The sequence below is a fragment of the Mya arenaria genome, chromosome 8, assembly GCF_026914265.1.
Source record: "Mya arenaria isolate MELC-2E11 chromosome 8, ASM2691426v1".
NCBI lineage: Eukaryota > Metazoa > Mollusca > Bivalvia > Myida > Myidae > Mya > Mya arenaria.
In genome coordinates, this window is record NC_069129.1 from 68,995,287 (window position 1) to 69,019,587 (window position 24,301).

General features: G+C 37.0%; 1 protein-coding gene across 5 annotated transcripts in view; it reads right to left on the minus strand.

Moving 5' to 3' along the window:
* The window catches only part of LOC128244927 (b(0,+)-type amino acid transporter 1-like), a 35,131-nt gene that overhangs the window by 4,705 nt on the left and 6,125 nt on the right, over positions 1–24,301 (minus strand). For all 5 annotated transcript variants that reach the window (XM_052963079.1, XM_052963078.1, XM_052963080.1 and 2 more), the window contains exons 2-12: positions 23,242–23,328; positions 15,314–15,610; positions 11,699–11,800; positions 7,324–7,587; positions 5,580–5,705; positions 5,016–5,115; positions 4,547–4,591; positions 3,639–3,762; positions 3,258–3,361; positions 493–589; positions 119–268 (exon numbers count right to left, since the gene is read on the minus strand). In XM_052963079.1, the coding sequence (XP_052819039.1) occupies positions 119–268; positions 493–589; positions 3,258–3,361; positions 3,639–3,762; positions 4,547–4,591; positions 5,016–5,115; positions 5,580–5,705; positions 7,324–7,587; positions 11,699–11,800; positions 15,314–15,610; positions 23,242–23,269 (1,437 nt within the window). In that variant the 5' untranslated portion in view covers positions 23,270–23,328. The remainder of the gene's footprint in view (positions 1–118; positions 269–492; positions 590–3,257; positions 3,362–3,638; positions 3,763–4,546; positions 4,592–5,015; positions 5,116–5,579; positions 5,706–7,323; positions 7,588–11,698; positions 11,801–15,313; positions 15,611–23,241; positions 23,329–24,301) is intronic.

Consider the following 24,301-nt stretch of genomic DNA (forward strand, 5'->3'; position numbering starts at 1 on the left):
TTTGGGTCAAATTTTCTACATGAAACACAAATAGCAGGCTCAGCACAAGTTGGTAGCTACTCCATGTAGATGGAGTTAATCTGTCTTGCACTTAACATCAAAATAATAAACCTGTTACCTTGTAAGGTCGGGGCCTGTCTTTCTGTGTGACACGAAGCACTATGAGGGAAGCCATGGTGAGACCATAGAAGAACCAGGCCGTGAAACTAAAGAAGTCAATGAGGGCGAATATCTCCCCTGCCAACACCAACACACACGCTAGAATAACCTGCAAGAGAAAAACTATTTACTCATGTGTAAGACAAATGTATAGCAATGCAATAACCAAAAAAAAATATTATCATATTTCGTTTTAATAATTTTTCTGAAACTTTTAAGTATTAGAGATCTTACATATATCATTATGGGTACTAGGAAAATATGAACTTGTTCGCTTTTCTTAAAATAAATGACATGTTAGATTCGAGCTGCAAGTAAGACTGTTGTACTCACAGAGACGATGAGTGAGGGGAGTGGAGTAAGCTGTGTGACATGGATGTAGGAAAACACCTCCGGCAGGTGGCCCTCTCGTGCTGCCACATACATCACACTGAAAATACATGCGAACAATTTATGAAATAAAGGGCATCAGTACAGGTATAAGATATAGAATCTAGCAGGTAAAAAAAGGTAAAAGCTCTACTGTCCGTAACATATGATTCACAGGACACAGTTTTGAGTATATTTTTACGACATCATTGGGCAATATTATCTTTAGAATTTCTTAGGAAACACCTTGAAAATAAATGTTGTAAACAGTATAGCTAGGCACCTTTTCAATAAAAACAGTTTTTCAATACTCTGTAAGATAGATTGTCTGAAAGTAAAAGCTAATGACAGCTTTTAACACTTATCTGGCTTAATCATTCTGGCAGTGACTCTAAAATAATGGAAGCAAAGGATTTTGTAGAATGTCAAGGAGTAAGTAAGTCTGAGGCTGGTGTTCATGTTCATTTCTTGGATCTGTTCCAGACACAGGTACATTCCTGTATCTGCCACATGTTGCGTCATTGTATCCCGGGCAGACCAGCTTAACATTCAGGCCGGTGTAGAAGTGCTCCCAGCAGCCAGTTTTAACATTCAGGCCTGTGGAGAAGTGAACCCTGCAGATGGTTTAACATTCAGGCCGGTGTAGAAATGCACCCTGCAGACAATTTTAACCTTCAGGCCTTAAAAGAAGTGCTCCCAGCAGACAAGTTTAACCTTCAGGCCTTAGAAGAAGTGCTCCCAGCAGACAAGTTTAACCTTCAGGCCTTAGAAGAAGTGCTCACAGCAGACAAGTTTAACCTTCAGGCCTAAGAAGAAGTGCACCTAGCAGATGGTTTAACCTTCAGGCCTTAGAAGAAGTGCACCTAGCAGATGGTTTCACATTCAGGCATGTCTAGGAATAGTCCCAGTAGACGTGGGTTTTTTTACATTCAGGCCTTTGTCGAAGTACTTGCACCTCCTCAAACTCTATAGAGTGATCTCATCACTAATTAACACTTATGGAATGCTGCCAAACTTGGGACACCGTACAAACAGATCAAACATGAACTATTAACAATAAAGAAAATATGCTATTATTACAAAGCAATAACTTGTTAAGCAAACGCCTGGATTAGCAAAAAAATCCAGACAGACGCTTGTTAGATGAACCATATTCCAATAATGATCACATTAATACAAGATGGTTATGAGTTTTCTTGCAGTTTAAAAAGCCCGTAGACTTGTTTTATCATGCAGTGCCACTTTAACATCCGATGTAATATGTCTTCATTTGTTTGATACAAGCAGTTAATCTAACAACATTATCTGCTATTATTCCTTCAGGCAAACCATTGTAATTGGTTTCTTTGAACAAAACGATGAAGCTTGATGAACATACAATTAATTTGAAGAATTGCCAAAAAAGCATTTAGTACAGCTTTAGGAGCATTTGTTATTATACTTTACAATTTAAGATAAATTACATAATGATAATAATCTGTAAACAGAGAAACTTAGTACTGTGTTTATTGAATATGATGCTGATAAACTTTCCAAGTCAGAAAACTACTTTGTTATTTCTAGCATCCAAATAAACGTAAACCAGAGTATGGTGGATGATAGGTGAGATTTGGAAGTTCCAGCTGCTTTGCTTATCAGCTAAACAGATAGAAGTGTCAGCTTTAATTCATCGTTGGGTATTGGTTTCGCTCAAAAACAAGAAAAGCTGGATAATTCAGGTTGCGAACAGGTTTGAGAAGCTTCCTGGTATGAAATATACTTATATTTCTAAAAGGTGATTGGCTAACATGGTCTATACCAAACTACAGTCATCACAAAATGTGATAAGGGCCCCCAATGATAGCCTGTTTGACAGAGGAAACAAGGCATGGTATAAAATACAGAAGTGTAACTATCTAGATATGGCCAATGCAGTATGTTGCTCAGAGATCATGAACATTTCTATGAAATACTTTAATTTGTATTGAATAAGTATGTATAAAGATATCATATGCAATAGACAAACTATATTGTGAATATTATCTAAGAATTAGTTCTTATCAACAGTTGCAATTTGGTGATATTGCTTTAAAACACTTTGTCAAGGGAAGCAATATTGGAACCATGGACCACAGCATTATAGCTCTTACTAGAGTATAGCTGGATGTGCTGGATGCTCCACAAATGCCCATTTTTAGTGAAAGAGCATAAATTGTAATACAATTCCCTGGTAGAAGCCGACTTGTTGAAGCATTATTGTACAAAAGTTGAACAAATTCATAACATGCAAACAAATGTCACATTATTTTGTTTTTCATGTCAAGGGAGGCAATTTTGTAACAATGTGTTAATGAGTTATGGTGAGTTATTTTCACTTATGTGACCAAATGTATTAATATTGGAGTGTGGAAGATGTGGATTGGCAGGCTGACAGACAGGTGGACAGACAGACATACAGAGTCAAAATCACAGTGATTTGTTTATGGTACCAACAATTTATGCAGGGCTCTAACATTATCTCTCTTTCAGGTGTTGTTTTGGATGTTTCAGACATACAGTATCTCTAAACTATTTCATAAAGCAGGAAGCTAAAGTGCGAAATTCCACAAGGTCAGGTCAACAGCCTTTCATTATAATGGTAAGGTCAGCTTTAAAAAAGGCAGTTAATTGAGGAAAAAAATTGATATAGTGTCCTAGAAGCAGGCCTCCTGTATCTGCTAAAATCAGCAGGAGAGAACCAGATTACTTACCGGCCGCCAGTGAAGCAGGTACCATTGCATCCCCCAAATGCCGACAACACAACCGCTAAGGGGATGATTAAGGTGGCTCCACCCAATACCACATCTCCCCATGACTGAAATATAAAACACATACTGCTTGTTATTTGGGCAAGATAACAAATACAGCTACCCTTTAAAGGTATTAATTATCTGTAACATATGTTCACTGTAAATGATATCTTCGAAATGGTAGCATACTGACACAAAGTTGAGAACCATCTACAAACTGGTGAGTTCAACATGTAAATGTTGTTGCCAGATATCAACTGAGAAGACCCATTCATGTGATAAAACAAACTGCTTCTATGTTTAGTGTCACTCAGAATGTTTTTACTTAGGCTGAGAACTTACAGATGCCACAGCATTGGAGAGTAGAAGGTCGTACTTGGAGAGGACAGTAAAGTAGGAGACATTCATCAGGATGTAGCAGACTGTCACCAGAGGAATCCCAATCATAATCGCTAACGGCAGGTTCCTGGAATATTGTGGGAGAGGTTGGGGTTGAATATTTGAAAGGCTGGGTACAAACTAATCCATATGAGAAGAGTTTTCTAGTGTGATATGACAGCAATTAATAGGTCATAACGTTTTCTGGGACAGAGGATAATGGTAAATGAAATTTTACCAGGAGGGATTGCCATTAATTTCTGTTTTGCAGTCATTGACAACAGTTTCAAACAAAATGGAATGCTAAATCATTTTAACCTTTCCATTTTGCAATAACAAATAAAGAAGTTTTTGACAGGGCTAGTAGCATGTGAAAAAAGTTTCTCTCCTTGTTAATAGACCTATAAATCCTGTTTGAGAAATCCAGGGAAAGCTGACCAACTCCTACCATATCCATTCATTAATCTTTCCCTTTTGTCTACACAACCCTAATTCCTATGTACTCAGAGGGAGTCCCCAAACATTATACTCAATCTTACATAGATGATGTCAGTAGCCTTTCCTTAAAATGCCAGATGAATTTCAATAACACAGGCGTAGCTCCATAGACACTGCAGGGCCTGGCCTGCACAACAATTCTTAGATATATCCCGGAAATGGCTACCATGGCCATTAATGAATGCAAAATTTCCGAGCGATCATTACTACCTTGCAATATGGGCCGATGTATTTGTTTTTTTCTATATGGCCTGATGATCAAGGTATTTCAAGGTATACAATTACGAGGCAGTATAATTGTAGTGGTTAGGGTCATCTTCTATAGGGAAATGCATTCAATTAAGAAATGGATATTCTTTCACATATAACAGTACCTGCTGGGATTTTTCAGTTCTTCTGTGATGTAATTCAGGTTATTCCTGTAAAACAAAGACACTTACAATATGAATGTATGTATGTATTATATTCATATGTAACTCATGGTAATACACTTTTTATATTAAATGGGGTAAACATTGCTTAAATCTTGACAATAAAGTCAAGTTGACAAAATCAATATTCAGCAAACATGCTAAATAAGAATTAGTGGAAACTTTACAACATGGTGATATGTTAAATCTGAATCATTCAGTAGTGATACAAATCAAGAGTTTTTAAATGACTAAAAAAAGAACATGTTTTAGCAAAACAGGTAGTTTTTATACCTCGAAGTGCTTTAGACTTTACAATGCTTCAAGATGAACCAAATGGCCTAAACATTTAAAAGTTTTAGATACCTTCTACTATTAGCTTTTAACTTCTCAATAAATCTAATGCTTCATTGATAAAAAACCTGACTCCTACCATCCATCGTAGGCCCAGAGCCCATCGTAGAAGGCCAAGGCAAACATGGCAAATGAGTCAGTTGTGTCCTCGAAACCGGTGTTCAGGTGCTCTGTGCTACCTGTAGGACGAGAACGACATGCCATGTGTTACATACACATGTACAGAACAGATGTTACTTAGCTGCATGTTATAAGGACTCAGTAGGAAAACATAAGGAAATAATAAGCAAATACCGATAACTTGAAAAAATATCCAACATTTAAATGCAATACATGTTGAACATTCCAATGACATTATTGTGAGCATTAACATTGGTAAAAAGATATCCATCTTATGTTACATATACTCAAGTCTTTGTTATTCAATAAAGCATACACTTCACAGTTCTTGAATTCCAATTTTTTCTTTGTAACCCATGACCTTACTTGGGGTCTTAATTGTACAAGGTTTTCCGCTCTACTCTATTTAGCGGCTTCAAGATGGTATTAATTACTGTATCAAATATGCATAAATAGTTTCAGATCTAGATTTGAAATTAATCTTTCTTTACAAATGTTCAATCTCATCTCATATATCACATACCGGTCGAGAGCATGTAGACGCCACCAGCGATGATGATTGCCACGGCAACCAGCTTCATGATGGTGAAAAGGTTCTGGACTTTTGTGGCCAAATCTACGCTGTACGCATTGATGAAGGTTATCAGAACTGAAAGCAATACAACAAGTAATCATGCAATTTGGCAAATTAATTTATTTTTAATGTGTCTAGGACATATCTCTAATATAAATGTATTTCAGGGATAGGAGCTCTTTGAAATAAATACAAAAAAGGCTATATCACTGCCATAGAAGCACATAGAAGACACTTTTCTTGTAAAATTTGAGCTTAAAACAACCAGATGGCATTTACCAAATAGTTGTGTTTAGTATTTGCGTGATGCTTCAAGCTTTCGGGTAACTAAAAACCTGCATAACTTTACAACAAAGTTTTGAAAAGAGATAAAGTTATAATTAATGAGTTATTGGTCAGAAACAAGCAAAATTAGAATAAACTTAACAAAAATTTAAAACAGCAATACATTAGTTTGAATGATTTATAAATAGAAGTCTTTCAACATATTCAAATGTTCAATAAACCATTTAAATATCAATTCAGTCAATATTAAACACACTTAATATTGCGAATATCAATTTTCTATGTGTGAGACATTTATTTAAGGCTTGTCATTTAAACCCCGTCTGTTAGGCCTAACTCACTACAATATCTGTCTGTCTGTCACTTCCAAACCGTATTACACACTGCCCTTTAGCCTATTCTGTAATCATATTTTGTTCCCGTTTTTTTTTCATTACGGTCATTAAACAAACAAAATCCTTCCTACAAACCCATGCCTAAATATGTGACAAGGGAAACACATGACAAACCACTGAAGCCTAAGGTTTCAAGTTTCAGTACATTCATACTCATTGTAAGACCAAAACATGCAGCCATAATAGTGTGCCGACTCACAGAGAAGAGACCCATTGTCAGAAATCAATTTAAATTCAATAGAAAAAGGAAAACTCATGCAAAATGTTTAAAATTCATCAAGTTATATTACAAAAAACAACTAGAACATTGAACGTGATTAGAAAAAAAACTTTATACTGTCTGCAACCAAGAACATAAATTATTTTTGTTAATGCATTTCCTTGAGCAAACTCAGTAGGAGAGCTATGGTTGTCAATCAACTTGTTTTATATTGAATACATAAGCTATTTAATCTAAATTTAAAGGAAAAGATCTGGGCCTTCTATGATAAGATCCCACAAATGTATGTCATTGGGACACATGATTAATGGCTGTGACCAGAGCTAAAGGAAACCTGACAAATGAATGTTTTTTGCAATGTATATATCAGATTAAATGTATGTCTACGTATCGAGTATAATAAAGAACAGATTGATATCTTCCGGTTACCAAATGTAAAGATTAAACCTTACCGGCAAACACTTCAACTATTTCATTTTAAAAGGTTTTAAGTAACAATACTAAATGCTGGTAAATCAATGTCATGTTTTAAAGTGTGCACTTGTTTCCTTCAAGGGTACACATTAACCATGCTATTGATGTACTTAAATGTCAACTTTTTATACTTCACTGGCATACATTTATGATCTCATGATTCCATTTGGCTCACAATAACATTTGACAAAGACCTTGCAACAAACATTGTGTGTACTAGTTTGATAAATAAACCAGCTTCCGAAAAAAAGATCCCACATTGATGAATAATCAGAGACTCCTTTTCAATCAGAGACACCATTTTTTCAGGCATGCTTACATAGACAGAGACAGGCTACGATCTTCACTATGGTGTCATCATGGCCACACTTGCCGTAGAACGGCTCCACAGCATACACTGCAAAGCTCATGGCAGTCACGCCAAACAGGGCAGGCTTCAATATGAGAACGGACGTCCAGGCAAACAGGAAGGAGGGGATGGGTCCCAGGGTGCGATGGAGCGGGCTGAATGCCTCCTGCAGGTATGCATACTCTGCGCCTGATTTTGTGATCATCGTACCAAGCTCAGCATAAGACAGCGCACCTAGAACAGTAACAGTCTGGCGTGATAATTTTCATCTGGAAATGAATAATTTGTCAATGATGAAAATTGTGCTTAACTGTGTTTTGATTTAAGTAGGCATAAAAATGAGTAGAGATATAAGTGTTGGTTTAGGTGTAAAGTTATAGTTAGAGATACATGTACTATGCATACATGAGTGAAATACGGTCCACTACCATGACAAATGATTTATGTAATGTTTTTGATCACCTTCATGTCACCTTTACCTCATTAATAACAAATAATAATAAATTCCTTAAAATGATTATATGGCTTTTCTTTTCACGTTTTATGATGATGAAATTAACCACATTGTTAGAAACTAGCAATTGTTAATCACACGTAAAGGACGACATAAAATACCTAAGCGTTTTTTCATATGGCATGTTTCTCTTCAACCGAGGGAAAGTGAATGCAAAGGTAAAGTCTCTGTATTAAGGTTGAGGGGGCAAAAACTTTATTAACGTGAGTAAATGTGTTGAACTTGCACCACACATGTGATGTCATATGCTCGTCACAACAACTGAACAACTAACTAGCTTGTGAAACAATGGAGGACTCAGATGACACCGGCTTTGTAGCAAAAAAAACTGAATTTCAGAAAAACAAATTTGGCTTTGTTCAATGTTTTTCCTTCCCAGTGAAAAAACAGAACAAAGTTTTAGTGACCAGGCCGCGGAGCCGAAAGGGGCCTAAACATCAATAATAGTATGCCAAAAGTGGGCAGTTTGTTTTGTTTATCCTTCCCAGTGAATAAACACAACAAATAGATTTGAATTTTGAGTGAAATGATCACATGTTACGCGATGTCTTCCCAGTGACAACGAGCAACCTTTGATAATTTGAGAACGATTGAACCCTGGTCTGGGGCCGAAACTAAACACACGAGGCCAAAAAGAGAAAAGCGTTTCTTCATCTTTCCTTCCCAGTGAAAAGATCAAGAAGAATGCTTTTGTACAATAGCCACATTTTGTCACTCCATTTTTAATAGCTCTCAAACAGCATGTCGCCTCTCCAAGACTCGATGGTATCCTGTAACTGTAAACACAAGATCATGTATCAATTAGAACTCAACAAAATACTTGGCGCTGTCCATGAGCAATGCTATATGGAGGGCGAACTGGCATCTAACCCTAAACCCTAAACTTCCTAAATCTGGCAGCCAAATGTCTCTCTCCACTAATCAGGAGGAAACATTGGCACATTTGTGAGCAATCTTAACTTAAACTCGATATCTGACTTTCATAAAAAAATATTGGAGTTTGCAAGAAGTAAAAGGGGTCAGGCCCCTGCATGTCTCTCCACAGATTCCAGGAGGGGCAAGCAGGGGCCCTACATTGTCAGGGTGGGGATACAGGCGGTCTGGGGCATTGTGGTATGGGCCGTCTTTAGATACGTTGCCCTTGTGAGTACTTTACCTAAATGGTTGCTACTGACTATTTTTTTAAGCATGCCTAATAGAAAGCAGCGTATAGAAATGGTTTTGAAAGAATGTTAGTTTTCAAATTTGTAAATTAACTTCTTACATGTTTTGTTTTATTTTGATCAAAAATGCCACTACATGAGTAAATGATTAAAAAAATTTTTAAAGACATTACGAAATTGTGTGCTTGCATATAAGATATATACAGACATATAAAAAGTGCTATAAAATTTATCTACAGATACATGTAGCTTTGCAAATAAAAAGCCATCACCAATTTCTATCGGCAATTTGAATTTTTTTTTAAGTTACTCTTAATGCCTAGTGTCTTTACATGCAATTAACATATTACTTTAGCTCAAGAAATCACAGGATCGTTTAAATGTGTTTAGAGTTTCGATTTGTTTTATGCATGCGATAGCTGATACTGGCTTTCCATATATTGACAGTCATTTAGTGAAATACAATACTTTGAAGACAAAAGATAGATACAAATCATGACAAAGGTAAACCACTGACAAGATCTGGTATATCTTAAATGTTAAACAAACTGTTGCCGAAATGTACTGGGCTGCTCTTGAAATATTGGTCACACTGATTTCATCACCCGGGGAATGCTTTTATACAGCTGTAGCTCGTTTAAAATGGCAAATATTTTGTTTACAAATGTTTTGACTTTTGGAAATGTAAAAACAAATAGCACTTCGTTCAACATAAGTGACCTTGGAAAGACAAAGACATCAATATTAAAAGGAAAATATTATCAAGCTGCTTTTACACGTATTTCGGTCACTGAGTATCGTCCGATGCTGTATTCACTGGAGAACCAATGAAGCCAGTCAAAGGCAAGGCACTGTCTGCAAAAACATGTCTACCATTGCATTTCTTTACTGATAAGGATGTCAATCAGCAGACAATTGACAGATTTTAACATTATAAACTATCTGTAACATACACAAGGAATCACTGTTTAATAATTATCCTGTTAAGCCCAATTTCAAGGTAAGAAACAAATCTGCAGTCAATTTTGAATTTAGTTAGTTATCAACGACCTAAAATTGGTCGATTGCTAACTAGTTGAGCAATATGCCAGATCTTACCAGCAGTGTCTCAAAGGTTATGTACAAAAATTGTGTGGCTGAAGATGTGAACATTCCGTGAGCCTAAATTAGGCACGCACAAGTTCGCAACTCCGTCTCACAGGAGTGAAACATACATACGCTCATTGGGTAATTAGCTTCTAACTTTCCATTATACCTTTGTGTAACCTTTTACATATCCCTAATATATTATCATTCAGGGTCCGACTAGATTTATTTGTAATAACAATTTTGAAACAACCCCCTTAAAATCTAAATGTCAGAACAATGTATATATTAAATGTTGCAAAAATTGCAAATCATTCTAGCTCTGCCCTGAATGGTCTTCCCGAACATTTAAACATAGATTTACAATTGTAAATGCCAGGTAGGTCTCTCCATTTTTGATTTATGGAACAGCCCTTGTTGATAACATATGCAATCAGTTTTCAATCCGGTTTCCATGGCGATGTGACATCCTCACACTCTATCGGGATGCGGCCAAAGCTGGCTCCCTGTTTGAATAAGAGTATAATAGAACAAACATGTTAACGGGGAACCAGGCCCCAACACAATTTATAATTTCAATAATACAAAGTATTTTTTTATTTCAAACTGATGCATTAGAAACTCAAAACTTTACAACTTTGGGGAACAGTTTCAAAACAGCATTTTTTTTAACATTTAATTTGATTCATCAGTCCAAATCTGGATTTTAGAAAATAGAAAAAAGGAAATACAAATCAATACAAATAAATTTAAAATAAATAAAACAAACACAAGCAGAAAAGCTTGCACCATGATAAAGCACAAACAGATGAGACATGGAGTATCTGGGAAGTTGCTTTTCATATGAGATGAAACATCCATGGGGGTGTGGGGGATGAAAGGCCGGGGTGTGTCTGGTTAGAGGACCACTGTTATCAATACAATTATAACAAACACAAGTTCCTTAAAAATAGATTATATGATATCATGAAATAATCAAGAATTTTCAATTGTACATTGTTGTCCATATTAAAACAGTTATTTGTAGGCATTAAGATATGCAAGTTTCCAATACCCATAGTATATATCTTCTCACCAGTTCTATTACCGCACTTGTGCAGTAAACTGTAAGTTCTTATTAAGTTGTAAATTTTGAGCACATGTTAAGTGACAAATAAACAAATATGTCAGAAAGAAAGGACAAAACGATTCAAGATTACATGCAACTACAAGAGAATGCAGTAGCTTTTACAGTTCCAATCCAGTTGTTAAATTAATCACATTATATACAATATACCTGACTTGTGTTAACAGTTAAAACATAGCATTAAAATAAACTTTTAACATTTTAAACAAGTGTGCATCAAACATAAATTATTTAAAATTCCATGATGCATAGATCATTTAAAATTTCAATCAATAAAGAAAATCAATAAAGAATACAATTACAACTTCTTACCAGGTCTTCTTGCCCATAATAACAAACAATTTGGAAACTGATGTTCAGAGCATAACACCACTTAACAGGCAACTGAATATACATTAATACATTTAACTACAATGAACATTACAATTAACCTCATATAAAGGTGCACCAATATACCTAGGAGGGCAATAAAACCACACAGGGTCCATATGATGAGACTGGCCCCCACTGAACCACTGCTGGCCAACACTCCTTTAGGGGAGATAAATATGCCTGAACCTGAAATAAAGGAAGACAATAAAGTCACACAAGGTCCAAATGATGAGATTGGCCCCCACTGCTGGCCATAACTATTTCAGGGGAGATAAATATGCCTGAAAAGAAGGCTGGTATTGCCCTTGTCTATATGTGCTTTCAGTGCTTTGGGAGTTTGTAACATTTTCACTGTTGTCAGCCACAAACAAAAACAATACAAATTCAAGCATTCTTTATCTTTTGTCAGAACTTCTTACATAGATTACAGAACTCCTAGCAGAACAGAGGTATCATCTACAGCAGGCTACCTAGGCTAAACATACAGAAGAACTTAGAATATCTTAAACATTTTCTCTGGGAAACAAACTATAGGCTTAGTGCCTTCTTTATTAATTAACTGAGAATGTAAGAGTGGGAAATTATAAGGTGGCTGAGACGGGAGATCAGCATAACCTTTCATTTTCAGCTGGGATGTTTTGTGTCTGTAATGAATGCCTGGCAATACAGAACAATCATAGGCAATGTAACATGACAAGGGTTGAAACCACAAAGATTGCCTATTTCATAATATAACCATCTCTTCATTTCAGTATATGAATTTATATATCCAGACACTGAGTATTATGAGGTTTTACTGTTTGAACTCCCATCTCCTTTTCTTAGTCAAGCAAGGGACACAATTCCACAAGGCCAAGCTTTCTACGTTTTATGTGATATGACAGTGTACTTCACTCGAAGGTAACACCTTAATAACAGATATGGATTATGGCCATCATGGTAGTTTTTTCACGCAATGCCTTATAATGACAATACACCCAACTTTTTTATCGAGAAAAACAAACACAAACTAAAAATACCCACAAAGCTAAACAAAACATATAAGCTGCTCACACAAAAGTAACATTACTACACATTAGTAACATGAGTGCTAACATTAGCTTTACGACTGCCCATAATGGAAGACAGACAGAAATGTTCACTGAAATAGAATTCCGCAGTCTTTCATGTGAACCAAACATTGGTTGGTCAAGGGATATACTCAAATCATAGTCCTGAGTTTATTTCTTCAAGGTTGGACAATTTCATGGTCGGTAATTCTTGAATAAATATGTGATCTACTTGGTGGTCAAAACAAATCAAGTATAATCCCCATTACCAAAGTCATTCCGTTTTTCTACGGATTGGATAAGAAATATAATTTGAGTATAAGAGAGCAGTCCACAAGAATTTTGACAATATTTTACAATTCAAGGGCCATAACTCTTAAATGAATAGTGTGATCTAACTGATGATCATTATTGTCGGAGATATCATGCCTTTTAACATTGTTACTCACATGTTGTCAAGATTGGATTACAAATGTGGTCAACCTTTGGTTATTAGGTTTGGTAAAGATTGGAATAAAAATGCTCAAGTTAGAGGGTGGATGCAGTAAAATTGGTTAATTTTTGAAAGGCCATACCTCAAGAGTTAACAAAAGGATTTCACTGTTGATCAAATTTAGTCACAACTTAATACCCTTAAACATTGCAGATATGTTTGGTAAAGATTGATTTTGAAATGTTTTAAGAGAGCGACAATTTGATTTTTCTTCATTTTTTGACAATTCAAGGGCAATAGTTCTGGGTTAATGCAATCTAGCTGACTTCAGTCAAAATATCATGCATAGTAACATTGCAACCAAGTGTGGTAAAGATTTTATGAAAAATGCTTAAGTTAGAGAGAGGACACCTCAACTGGACAACATGCTTTCTTAGCCTATATACCTGCCATCCTACTCAGGCAACATGAAAAATGAATGCTATCCTCTATAAATATTGTGACAAAAGACAAACAAAAATTGGTCAATGTTTATTTCCAATTGAAAAATTAATTCATTTTATTCCAGATAATGACATTGTTCAATCATCATTGCTATTTTAAACATAGAAGCAAATCTGCTTAATCACCCTGATTACAAAGCTAATTGACAAATTCTGTTAATAAATAGTCATTAATATATTAACAGTTAATGAAAGTAACTTAGTCTATATATTTACTTACACAGCCCTCAGTCATTAAGATGAGACTTTGATTTATCAAGCCCAAATTGTAGCAAAATGCAAATTTTAAACAAACCTGCCCGACATTTTGCTAGACTATTATTGTTGGGCTTGTGTCTTTTTTGCCATTCTAAGCACAGTATTCACTAAAACAGATGTGTACTTTCCCCTTCAAAAGAATTAACTTTTGGCATTTAAAACTGGATTGATTGGTGAGTATGTGTTGCAGAAACACGGTTAATTACAACCATTCTCAAAATAAGCTTACACAGCACTGTAATAGCTATAATTCTGAGCAGCTTCCACAAAACCTCAGTACAAAAAGAAGTAGATTGACGTCAGCTTCAGTGAATTATATTTTAGCCGACATATCAATACTGACAAGGCAGCTATCCTGCATTTCCCCGAAATATCCACATAATGGATCTGTATCTCACAAGATAATTGGCATGGGGAGATTTAGAGAGATGTCTTGAAGTTGGCCGAAATAATATTGAATAATCTTATCTTTAAGGACTACTTTATTCAATTGGTTCTTGTGTCTGGAAGTCTGAAGAAGAAGTCTTTATTAAGGTCTGTATTAAAAATATTTCTGAGGGCGGCAGATTCACTGCCTTTCAGAGCTATAATTCAAGATCTGGCCCTTTCATAATCTCCATTAAACTATCCCAATTAAGCCTGAAACAGGATTAAAAGATGTCATTAAGAAAATTGGCTGAAAGCTGATCCATTCTGTCCCATGCTTAGGTTACTTGAGTAAATTTAACTTGAAAAACACTAAATGAATTTAACACTTTTACATTAAGCCCCTCATGATCTTTCATATGTCAGCAGACTCAATTATGCCAAAATAATGAGTGAACAAAAACTGTGACAGCAAATTAAAATAAATTATAAAACAAATTCCTTGACAGTATTGACAGAGTTTTATTAATCAAAATGTCAAATCAAGGAATTTAGCAGTACATTTTCGAATTAAAATTGTTAACAAATGATCGTAGCTTTCAAACAATTTACATTCAATAACAGTGGACAATAATTAGAAATCTTTAAATTCCAGTTAAAGGGACTTGTTTTGGGACCAAAAATTAGTTTTCCCATTTACGCATCTGAAAACACTATCATTATTTTACTCTATGATACCGAAATAACCAAAGCCATAAGGACTAAGACACCAGTAGATGGATATTTTGACATTTTAAGAATACATTGATAACATCACGTGATATTGTCAATCAACCAATCACCCAATAACGAAATCGCTCAATGCTGTTAATTAAATAAGTGCAATTGAAAATTTTGGTCTTCAAATACAATATTTGAGCAAATATAAAAAATTGCTGAAGAGTTCTAGCTGGCAGTATCTCCAAATGATTTGCCACAATTTATTTCGTAATAAAAAAGAGTGCATTTTACAAACCATGAAGGAGTCCCTTTAGGCTAGTAGCCATTTATTTACAGCTATAAAATAATATTGTATCCTAAATGCACTCACCAATCATTGTTCCAACAATTAGTGCCACCCCTGACAGAAGGCCGACGCCTTTCTTCATGGCGACATGTTCCCGACTGTACACAGACTCTGAGCTCCCTGTGAAGCTCTCACTGGGAGACGACACCAGCCCCATGTTCTCCTTCTGCATCCCCAGGGTGTACTTGTCCGTGTACTTGTCCATGTCGTCGTCCCTGTCGTAGACGGGCGTGTAACCGAGCTTGGATATGTCCCGTAGCTCAATATTCTTCACCCCATTCCTCACCGGCTCCTCGTTGACAACCACAGTGTTATTCATAACTGTAAGATATCGCATTGTTCTGTAAGTACACTTCTGTAAATTCTCCTTATAGTTTGTATTGTATCAAAAAAAATATGAAAACTGCATCATATTATTACTCATATAGCTTTTCCTTATTCCTTATAATTTGTTTGCACTACCAGTATATTCAAGTTTGCAAGAATATTGTCAGTGTTATTTTGCCAGCTCCCTCTCTCAAATACAATGCAGTTAAAGTTTTCCTCAACTTTTAAATCCGTCAAAAGTCTGGTTTAACCAATGTCTATACACTTCATGACATTTTAGCCCTTTTCAACTAAAATGCTGAATATCAACTTATCCAAAGTAAACTTGTTTTCACAGACTTTTGGGAAATATCATTAAATGTCACATTTAAATTCTTCATCAGCTTTATTTAAACAACATGTCTCAGTACTGATTTATTATGAATTATTAAACATCGAAGACTTCCTAACTTGTGTTACATAGAGAGTACTTCCACTTCCAAGCAGTGGCCGAGAGCTAAAGTAACCACATGACTTTTCCTAGAAAGCGGCTACAATCCTAGTTTATTCTCTGGGGAGGGAAGAATGGAGCCAAATTTCCTGGAGAGTATTGGTAGAATAAATAATGTGGATGCTGTGACATGACTGGAGTAACATAATATGTGGATGACCCTAGACATGACTTCACAGACGCACATTGGCCTTTAATGGATGTGCTGGGTAAACAAGACTTTATGCAGGGGATTGTGTCCAATATATCGGACATGAATGAAACATAGATCTCTTTAATAGCATGCAATTTCATTACCAATGCAGTCATTAGGATTATTTCAGGTTTCCCACTGTGTGTGCGTGTGTGTGTGCGTGCGTGCGTGCGTGCGTGCGTGCGTGTGTGTGTTTTACCTTTTTGTGAATAGGGCAATCATATATCATATATTAACAAAATGTCTAAGATTGTGAGTTTACCACAGTATATTTCAAACAGAGTAAACAAAGCAAAGCCCCCTGTAAAATCCCAGGTATTAAGAATTTTAAAAGTAAAGACTGCATTTAGACATGTACATTTCAATAAAGCGCGAACAGTATGCAATCCTTTTAATTAAAACTGAAAATAAATCTTCAGAAACAGCTCTTTTAGAGAAACAATTTGACAGCAGTTTCATAACATCTCACACGCTTTTTAGTGAAATGAACAAATATGCATTTTCTGCGCAACTTTTTCTACAAAGTGGTAATTTTAGGTATGCAAGTAAAAATATCTATCATGTTTTTCCATGTCCGGATAAAATACATCCCTCGGCAACTGCGGGGCTGGTAACTGGCAACCCTAGTAACCAGCTGATGCACTTGCCCTAAAATAGGATTTTTCAATATGTGCCAAAAAAACATGATAGGTACTTATATTCTGCACCAGCTAAAAATTAAAAATGGTGATCTTTGAGTCCAATTTTTGTATAGATACTTTTCAGTCAAAAAAACATGCCTGATATTATCAGCATATTATTTGATATCATTTTAAGTGGTTTGTCTTGAGCAAGAGAAGGTAAAAAATGCACCAATGATAACATTAAAAACAAGTTTTTGGTGCCTTTCAAGATTGCAAAATTGCCATTTCATGCCCAATTTCTGTTGAAATAAAGTACAAATGTATAACCAGCTTGACTCCAGGGTATCTTTTATCATTTCTTTTACATGATAGACGTAATCCGCAATACCGTTTCAAATTATACAAAAAAAAATTATATGGGGTAACCTGGCATCAAGATAAGACCTTATCAACAACGGCTCGATAAAATCACAAACATATTTGAGAATAGCACGCCTTATATATAGCATTTTCATCAGGCAACTTTGCAGGTATGTACATAAGCTTATGCCTCTTGAAACCACCCATGAATTACATTTATAATCAAGTGTCACGTCCAACGCGTTGCTTGGAAACTATTGCTGATTATTCTCAATAAAAATGAGAAATAATTATATGTTTCTCTCAAAGACCTAAAGTGCGTGACTTAACTAACCATAATAAATCTGTTTTGAGGAGGGAAAGGAGTGGAACAAGTTATGGAAAACAGTCTCAGTCTTAATTTTCTTCTCCTTTAAAGGGACTTGACACCAGATGGTACAAAAATTGGCAAATACAGTATTTCCTCAAAACAAGCCAAGAATTGTCAATGCGAACTATTGAGAGGCCAAAGATGCTTACTTAATAGTGGGCTGATTTCCTGCATGTTGCACATCAGAGTTAAATGAATTATTTTGATTAGATAAAAGAAAAAATCATCATCAAAAACTGCAATTACCATATTACACACATTGTAGTATGATTTGAAATAAAGTTACGATTTAACATGGTTAAAATAATAATCGCAATAATCATGTTACTGTCTCATCTGTGTTTCTTAATTTAAAATAGCGCATAACAGTTTCCCAGTTTAATTCATACCTGTTTATAAGTCACAGATAAATATACCCAAGCTACTTTTAAATTTACTTGGATTTATGTGGTAGAAAAAACATAGTAAATTTTGAATTGCAAAAATGTGCAAAAACTGCAAAAGATACATGTGTTAGCGATGTGTTACAGCATGTGTTAGCGATGTGTTACAGCATGTGTTAGCGATGTGTTACAGCATGTGTTAGCGATGTGTTACAGCATGTGTTAGCGATGTGTTACAGCAGGTGTTAGCGATGTGTTACCGCAGGTGTTAGCGATGTGTTACAGCAGGTGTTAGCGATGTGTTACCGCAGGTGTTAGCGATGTGTTACAGCAGGTGTTAGCGATGTGTTACAGCAGGTGTTAGCGATGTGTTACAGCATGTGTTAGCGATGTGTTACAGCAGGTGTTAGCGATGTGTTACAGCAGGTGTTAGCGATGTGTTACAGCAGGTGTTAGCGATGTGTTACAGCAGGTGTTAGCGATGTGTTACAGCAGGTGTTAGCGATGTGTTACAGCATGTGTTAGCGATGTGTTACAGCAGGTGTTAGCGATGTGTTACAGCAGGTGTTAGCGATGTGTTACAGCATGTGTTAGCGATGTGTTACAGCAGGTGTTAGCGATGTGTTACAGCAGGCGTTAGCGATGTGTTACAGCAGGCGTTAGCGATGTGTTACAGCAGGCGTTAGCGATGTGTTACAGCAGGCGTTAGCGATGTGTTACAGCAGGTGTTAGCGATGTGTTACAGCAGGTGTTAGCGATGTGTTACAGCAGGTGTTAGCGATGTGTTACAGCAGGTGTTAGCGATGTGTTACAGCATGTGTTAGCGATGTGTTACAGCATGTGTTAGCGATGTGTTACAGCAGGTGTTAGCGATGTGTTACAGCAGGTGTTAGCGATGTGTTACAGCAGGTGTTAGCGATGTGTTACAGCAGGTGTTAGCGATGTGTTACAGCAGGTGTTAGCGATGTGTTACAGCAGGTGTTAGCGATGTGTTACAGCAGGTGTTAGCGATGTGTTACAGCAGGTGTTAGCGATGTGTTACAGCATGTGTTAGCGATGTGTTACAGCAGGTGTTAGCGATGTGTTACAGCATGTGTTAGCGATGTGTTACAGCAGGTGTTAGCGATGTGTTACAGCATGTGTTAGCGATGTGTTACAGCAGGTGTTAGCGATGTGTTACAGCAGGTGTTAGCGATGTGTTACAGCATGTGTTAGCGATGTGTTACAGCAGGTGTTAGCGATGTGTTACAGCATGTGTTAGCGATGTGTTACAGCAGGTGTTAGCGATGTGTTACAGCATGTGTTAGCGATGTGTTACAGCAGGTGTTAGCGATGTGTTACAGCAGGTGTTAGCGATGTGTTACAGCAGGTGTTAGCGATGTGTTACAGCAGGTGTTAGCGATGTGTTACAGCAGGTGTTAGCGATGTGTTACAGCAGGTGTTAGCGATGTGTTACAGCAGGTGTTAGCGATGTGTTACAGCAGGTGTTAGCGATGTGTTACAGCAGGTGTTAGCGATGTGTTACAGCAGGTGTTAGCGATGTGTTACAGCAGGTGTTAGCGATGTGTTACAGCAGGTGTTAGCGATGTGTTACAGCATGTGTTAGCGATGTGTTACAGCATGTGTTAGCGATGTGTTACAGCATGTGTTAGCGATGTGTTACAGCAGGTGTTAGCGATGTGTTACAGCATGTGTTAGCGATGTGTTACAGCAGGTGTTAGCGATGTGTTACAGCAGGTGTTAGCGATGTGTTACAGCATGTGTTAGCGATGTGTTACAGCAGGTGTTAGCGATGTGTTACAGCAGGTGTTAGCGATGTGTTACAGCATGTGTTAGCGATGTGTTACAGCAGGTGTTAGCGATGTGTTACAGCAGGTGTTAGCGATGTGTTACAGCAGGTGTTAGCGATGTGTTATAGCAGGTGTTAGCGATGTGTTACAGCATGTGTTAGCGATGTGTTACAGCAGGTGTTAGCGATGTGTTACAGCATGTGTTAGCGATGTGTTACAGCAGGTGTTAGCGATGTGTTACAGCATGTGTTAGCGATGTGTTACAGCAGGTGTTAGCGATGTGTTACAGCATGTGTTAGCGATGTGTTACAGCATGTGTTAGCGATGTGTTACAGCAGGTGTTAGCGATGTGTTACAGCAGGTGTTAGCGATGTGTTACAGCAGGTGTTAGCGATGTGTTACAGCAGGTGTTAGCGATGTGTTACAGCAGGTGTTAGCGATGTGTTACAGCAGGTGTTAGCAATGTGTTACAGCAGGTGTTAGCGATGTGTTACAGCAGGTGTTAGCGATGTGTTACAGCAGGTGTTAGCGATGTGTTACAGCAGGTGTTAGCGATGTGTTACAGCAGGTGTTAGCGATGTGTTACAGCAGGTGTTAGCGATGTGTTACAGCATGTGTTAGCGATGTGTTACAGCAGGTGTTAGCGATGTGTTACAGCATGTGTTAGCGATGTGTTACAGCAGGTGTTAGCGATGTGTTACAGCAGGTGTTAGCGATGTGTTACAGCATGTGTTAGCGATGTGTTACAGCATGTGTTAGCGATGTGTTACAGCAGGTGTTAGCGATGTGTTACAGCAGGTGTTAGCGATGTGTTACAGCAGGTGTTAGCGATGTGTTACAGCAGGTGTTAGCGATGTGTTACAGCAGGTGTTAGCGATGTGTTACAGCAGGTGTTAGCGATGTGTTACAGCAGGTGTTAGCGATGTGTTACAGCAGGTGTTAGCGATGTGTTACAGCAGGTGTTAGCGATGTGTTACAGCATGTGTTAGCGATGTGTTACAGCAGGTGTTAGCGATGTGTTACAGCAGGTGTTAGCGATGTGTTACAGCATGTGTTAGCGATGTGTTACAGCATGTGTTAGCGATGTGTTACAGCAGGTGTTAGCGATGTGTTACAGCAGGTGTTAGCGATGTGTTACAGCAGGTGTTAGCGATGTGTTACAGCAGGTGTTAGCGATGTGTTACAGCAGGTGTTAGCGATGTGTTACAGCATGTGTTAGCGATGTGTTACAGCAGGTGTTAGCGATGTGTTACAGCAGGTGTTAGCGATGTGTTACAGCAGGTGTTAGCGATGTGTTACAGCAGGTGTTAGCGATGTGTTACAGCAGGTGTTAGCGATGTGTTACAGCAGGTGTTAGCGATGTGTTACAGCAGGTGTTAGCGATGTGTTACAGCAGGTGTTAGCGATGTGTTACAGCAGGTGTTAGCGATGTGTTACAGCATGTGTTAGAGCATGTGTTAGCGATGTGTTACAGCAGGTGTTAGCGATGTGTTACAGCAGGTGTTAGCGATGTGTTACAGCATGTGTTAGCGATGTGTTACAGCATGTGTTAGCGATGTGTTACAGCAGGTGTTAGCGATGTGTTACAGCAGGTGTTAGCGATGTGTTACAGCAGAAAGTAAGATTCAATGTGTTGTACTCAATGATGTCAATTTTATGTTAATTTTTGACAATTTTCTTTTTCTCTTGCAATTGTATGATCTGATGTCTAGACTATTTAGAGCTCATGACTCTGTTCTGCATACTGTCAATGTCCCATTAAATGTGCATGCCTTAATAGACATGCCTTTTTGAGTTTAATAGGACATTTATGGTATAGTTCCGGATGATCTGCAGAAAGATTCAGTAGAGTAAAAGTCTAATTTTAAACAAATCAGGTAATATAATGATTTTGTTTACAACATTCCTTGGAAATGATACTCTCTGACAGGTATACAGTGCACTGATATGCACAGTCTGCACATAACTGCAGCTAGCTTCACATTTATAACTCTCTACAAGTCTTTCAATAAATGCCAAGAAAACGAAAACAGCTGATTTTACAGGTTGCCTGAGTCTTAGACAAAACATTAATAATGGCAAAGATAACACCATTTTTGCCAATTTCCTCAAGGTAAGGAGTTGCAAGGTGTGGAATTGTATATAAAGATTTATCAAAATAATAAACAGCCATCTCCGTTTTTTATTTCTGTCAGCCTAATTGCTTATCAGTTATTTCCCCTTTTTTCTTTCTTTTCTAGGATCTATTTTTTCATTTTCTTGTAAGAGACATGATTATTCCAACCATTGAACATAAAAGATACATCAAGGATAACAAAACTTATTAATTACTTTCTGCATATACTTCATTATAATAAACAAATTAAATGACAGAAAAAAAACAATTGATAAATGAGCATACATGACCTGTTCTGGTTATTCAATAGTTTGTCACACACATTAAGTAATACCTATAGATGTGCTAGGTTCGTTCAGTCAGAAACTTCAGAAATGTCCATTGGGTATAAATGTCAGTATGGCATACGGTCTTTTATATATATGAATTTCAGCTATTTTTAGCTAACATGAAGCTTCAACATACTTACTTAAAAATATCATGTCAATATTATCAGAAGGTGCTGAATAAATTTGTTTTTATAATGGAAATATTTAGGAATTAAACATCTATTGAAAGGGTTCAAGTTTGAAGAGATCTTATTAACCTGCCTGTTTTTTTAACATTTTTCACCTACTGCAAGGTTAATTTCATGTGATCCCTCACACGAGAAAAGATTATCTAAAAGAGATAAAGTAAATATACATATTTATATTAAGTACAATATTTAAATAACATTCATAATGAATACTAAAATGGAGTTTAAAAATTATTACAACAACAACAGATTAATTTTAAACTCCACCTGTTCTAAAACATATTTTACTACTGCAAAACTGTAAACTGTTATCAAAATACACCAAAAGAAAACAAGAAAAAGCCCCAAATGGAGGACAAGGACATGCAAGCTGACACCATTGACATACTTTTCTATATTTGTCAGGGAGGTAACTCAACCATAATTTAAAACAGAGTAAAGCCCTTTCTACACATGCATACAGTTATAAACTATACACAGTTATAAACTTTTGAGCTAAGGTTCAAGTTATGTGGCAAACATTCAAGATTGATCACTGGTCATCAAAGATCTAGGAACAAGAAATACCCTAACATTTCCAAAGATGCGTCATTTACATTTGTCTAGTTTACTAGTAAAACATTCAGAAGACAAAAATAAATATAAGACAAGTTAACCCTACACCCCAACATACCCTGGGCACAAAGAATGGGTAAAACTCACAACCTAACCATCACTAGGAACACAAGACAGGTAAACCCTAACCCACAACATCCTCTGGGCACACCATACCAGAACACTTACTTTTATGGAGTGCAAGTAGGTCCTTCATGTTGAGACCTGTTTCCTGGCAGTCTGACTGGGGTCGACTGGGTTCTGGTGATTCGCTGTCTGAAATATTACGCATATGGTCAATACAATTATGTAATAAATGTTATGTACGTCTAGGATATACTTGAGTTTATTTCAAATGTTTTTCTGGCAATCAGACTTAATTATATGCTCATTGGCACGATATTACGTTAGAATTCCGTATTGTGTTCTTGGAGAAACTGTGGTATAAGGGGAAACCTACTTATCTGGCTCGGTTACTTAGCCAACTGTAGTACCAGGGGAAACCTACTTGTCTCCCTTGTTTACTTAGCCAACTGTAGCACCAGGGAACCTACTTGTCTCCCTTGTTTACTTAGCCAACTGTAGTACCAGGGGAAACCTACTTGTCTCCCTTGTTTTCTTAGCCAACTGTAGTACCAGGGAACCTACTTGTCTCCCTTGTTTACTTAGCCAACTGTAGTACCAGGGGAAACCTACTTGTCTCCCTTGTTTACTTAGCCAACTGTAGTACCATGGGAAACCTACTTGTCTCCCTTGTGCACTAAGCCAACTGAACTACCAGGGGAAACCTACTTGTCTCCCTTGTGCACTTACCCAACTGTAGTACCAGGGGAAACCTACTTGTTCCCCTTGTGCACTTAGCCAACTGTAGTACCAGGGGAAACCTACTTGTCTCCCTTGTTTTCTTAGCCAACTGTAGTAACAGGGGAAACCTACTTGTCTCCCTTGTTTTCTTAGCCAACTGTAGTACCAGGGGAAACCTACTTGTCTCCCTTGTTTTCTTAGCCAACTGTAGTAACAGGGGAAACCTACTTGTCTCCCTTGTTTTCTTAGCCAACTGTAGTACCAGGGGAAACCTACTTGTCTCCCTTGTTTTCTTAGCCAACTGTAGTAACAGGGGAAACCTACTTGTCCCCCTTGTTTACTTAGCCAACTGTAGTACCAGGGGTACTTGAAAACTTGAAACCTACTTGTACAGCTCAGTAACTTAAAAAAAACATAATATGCTTTAGCCAGGAACCGGCACAAT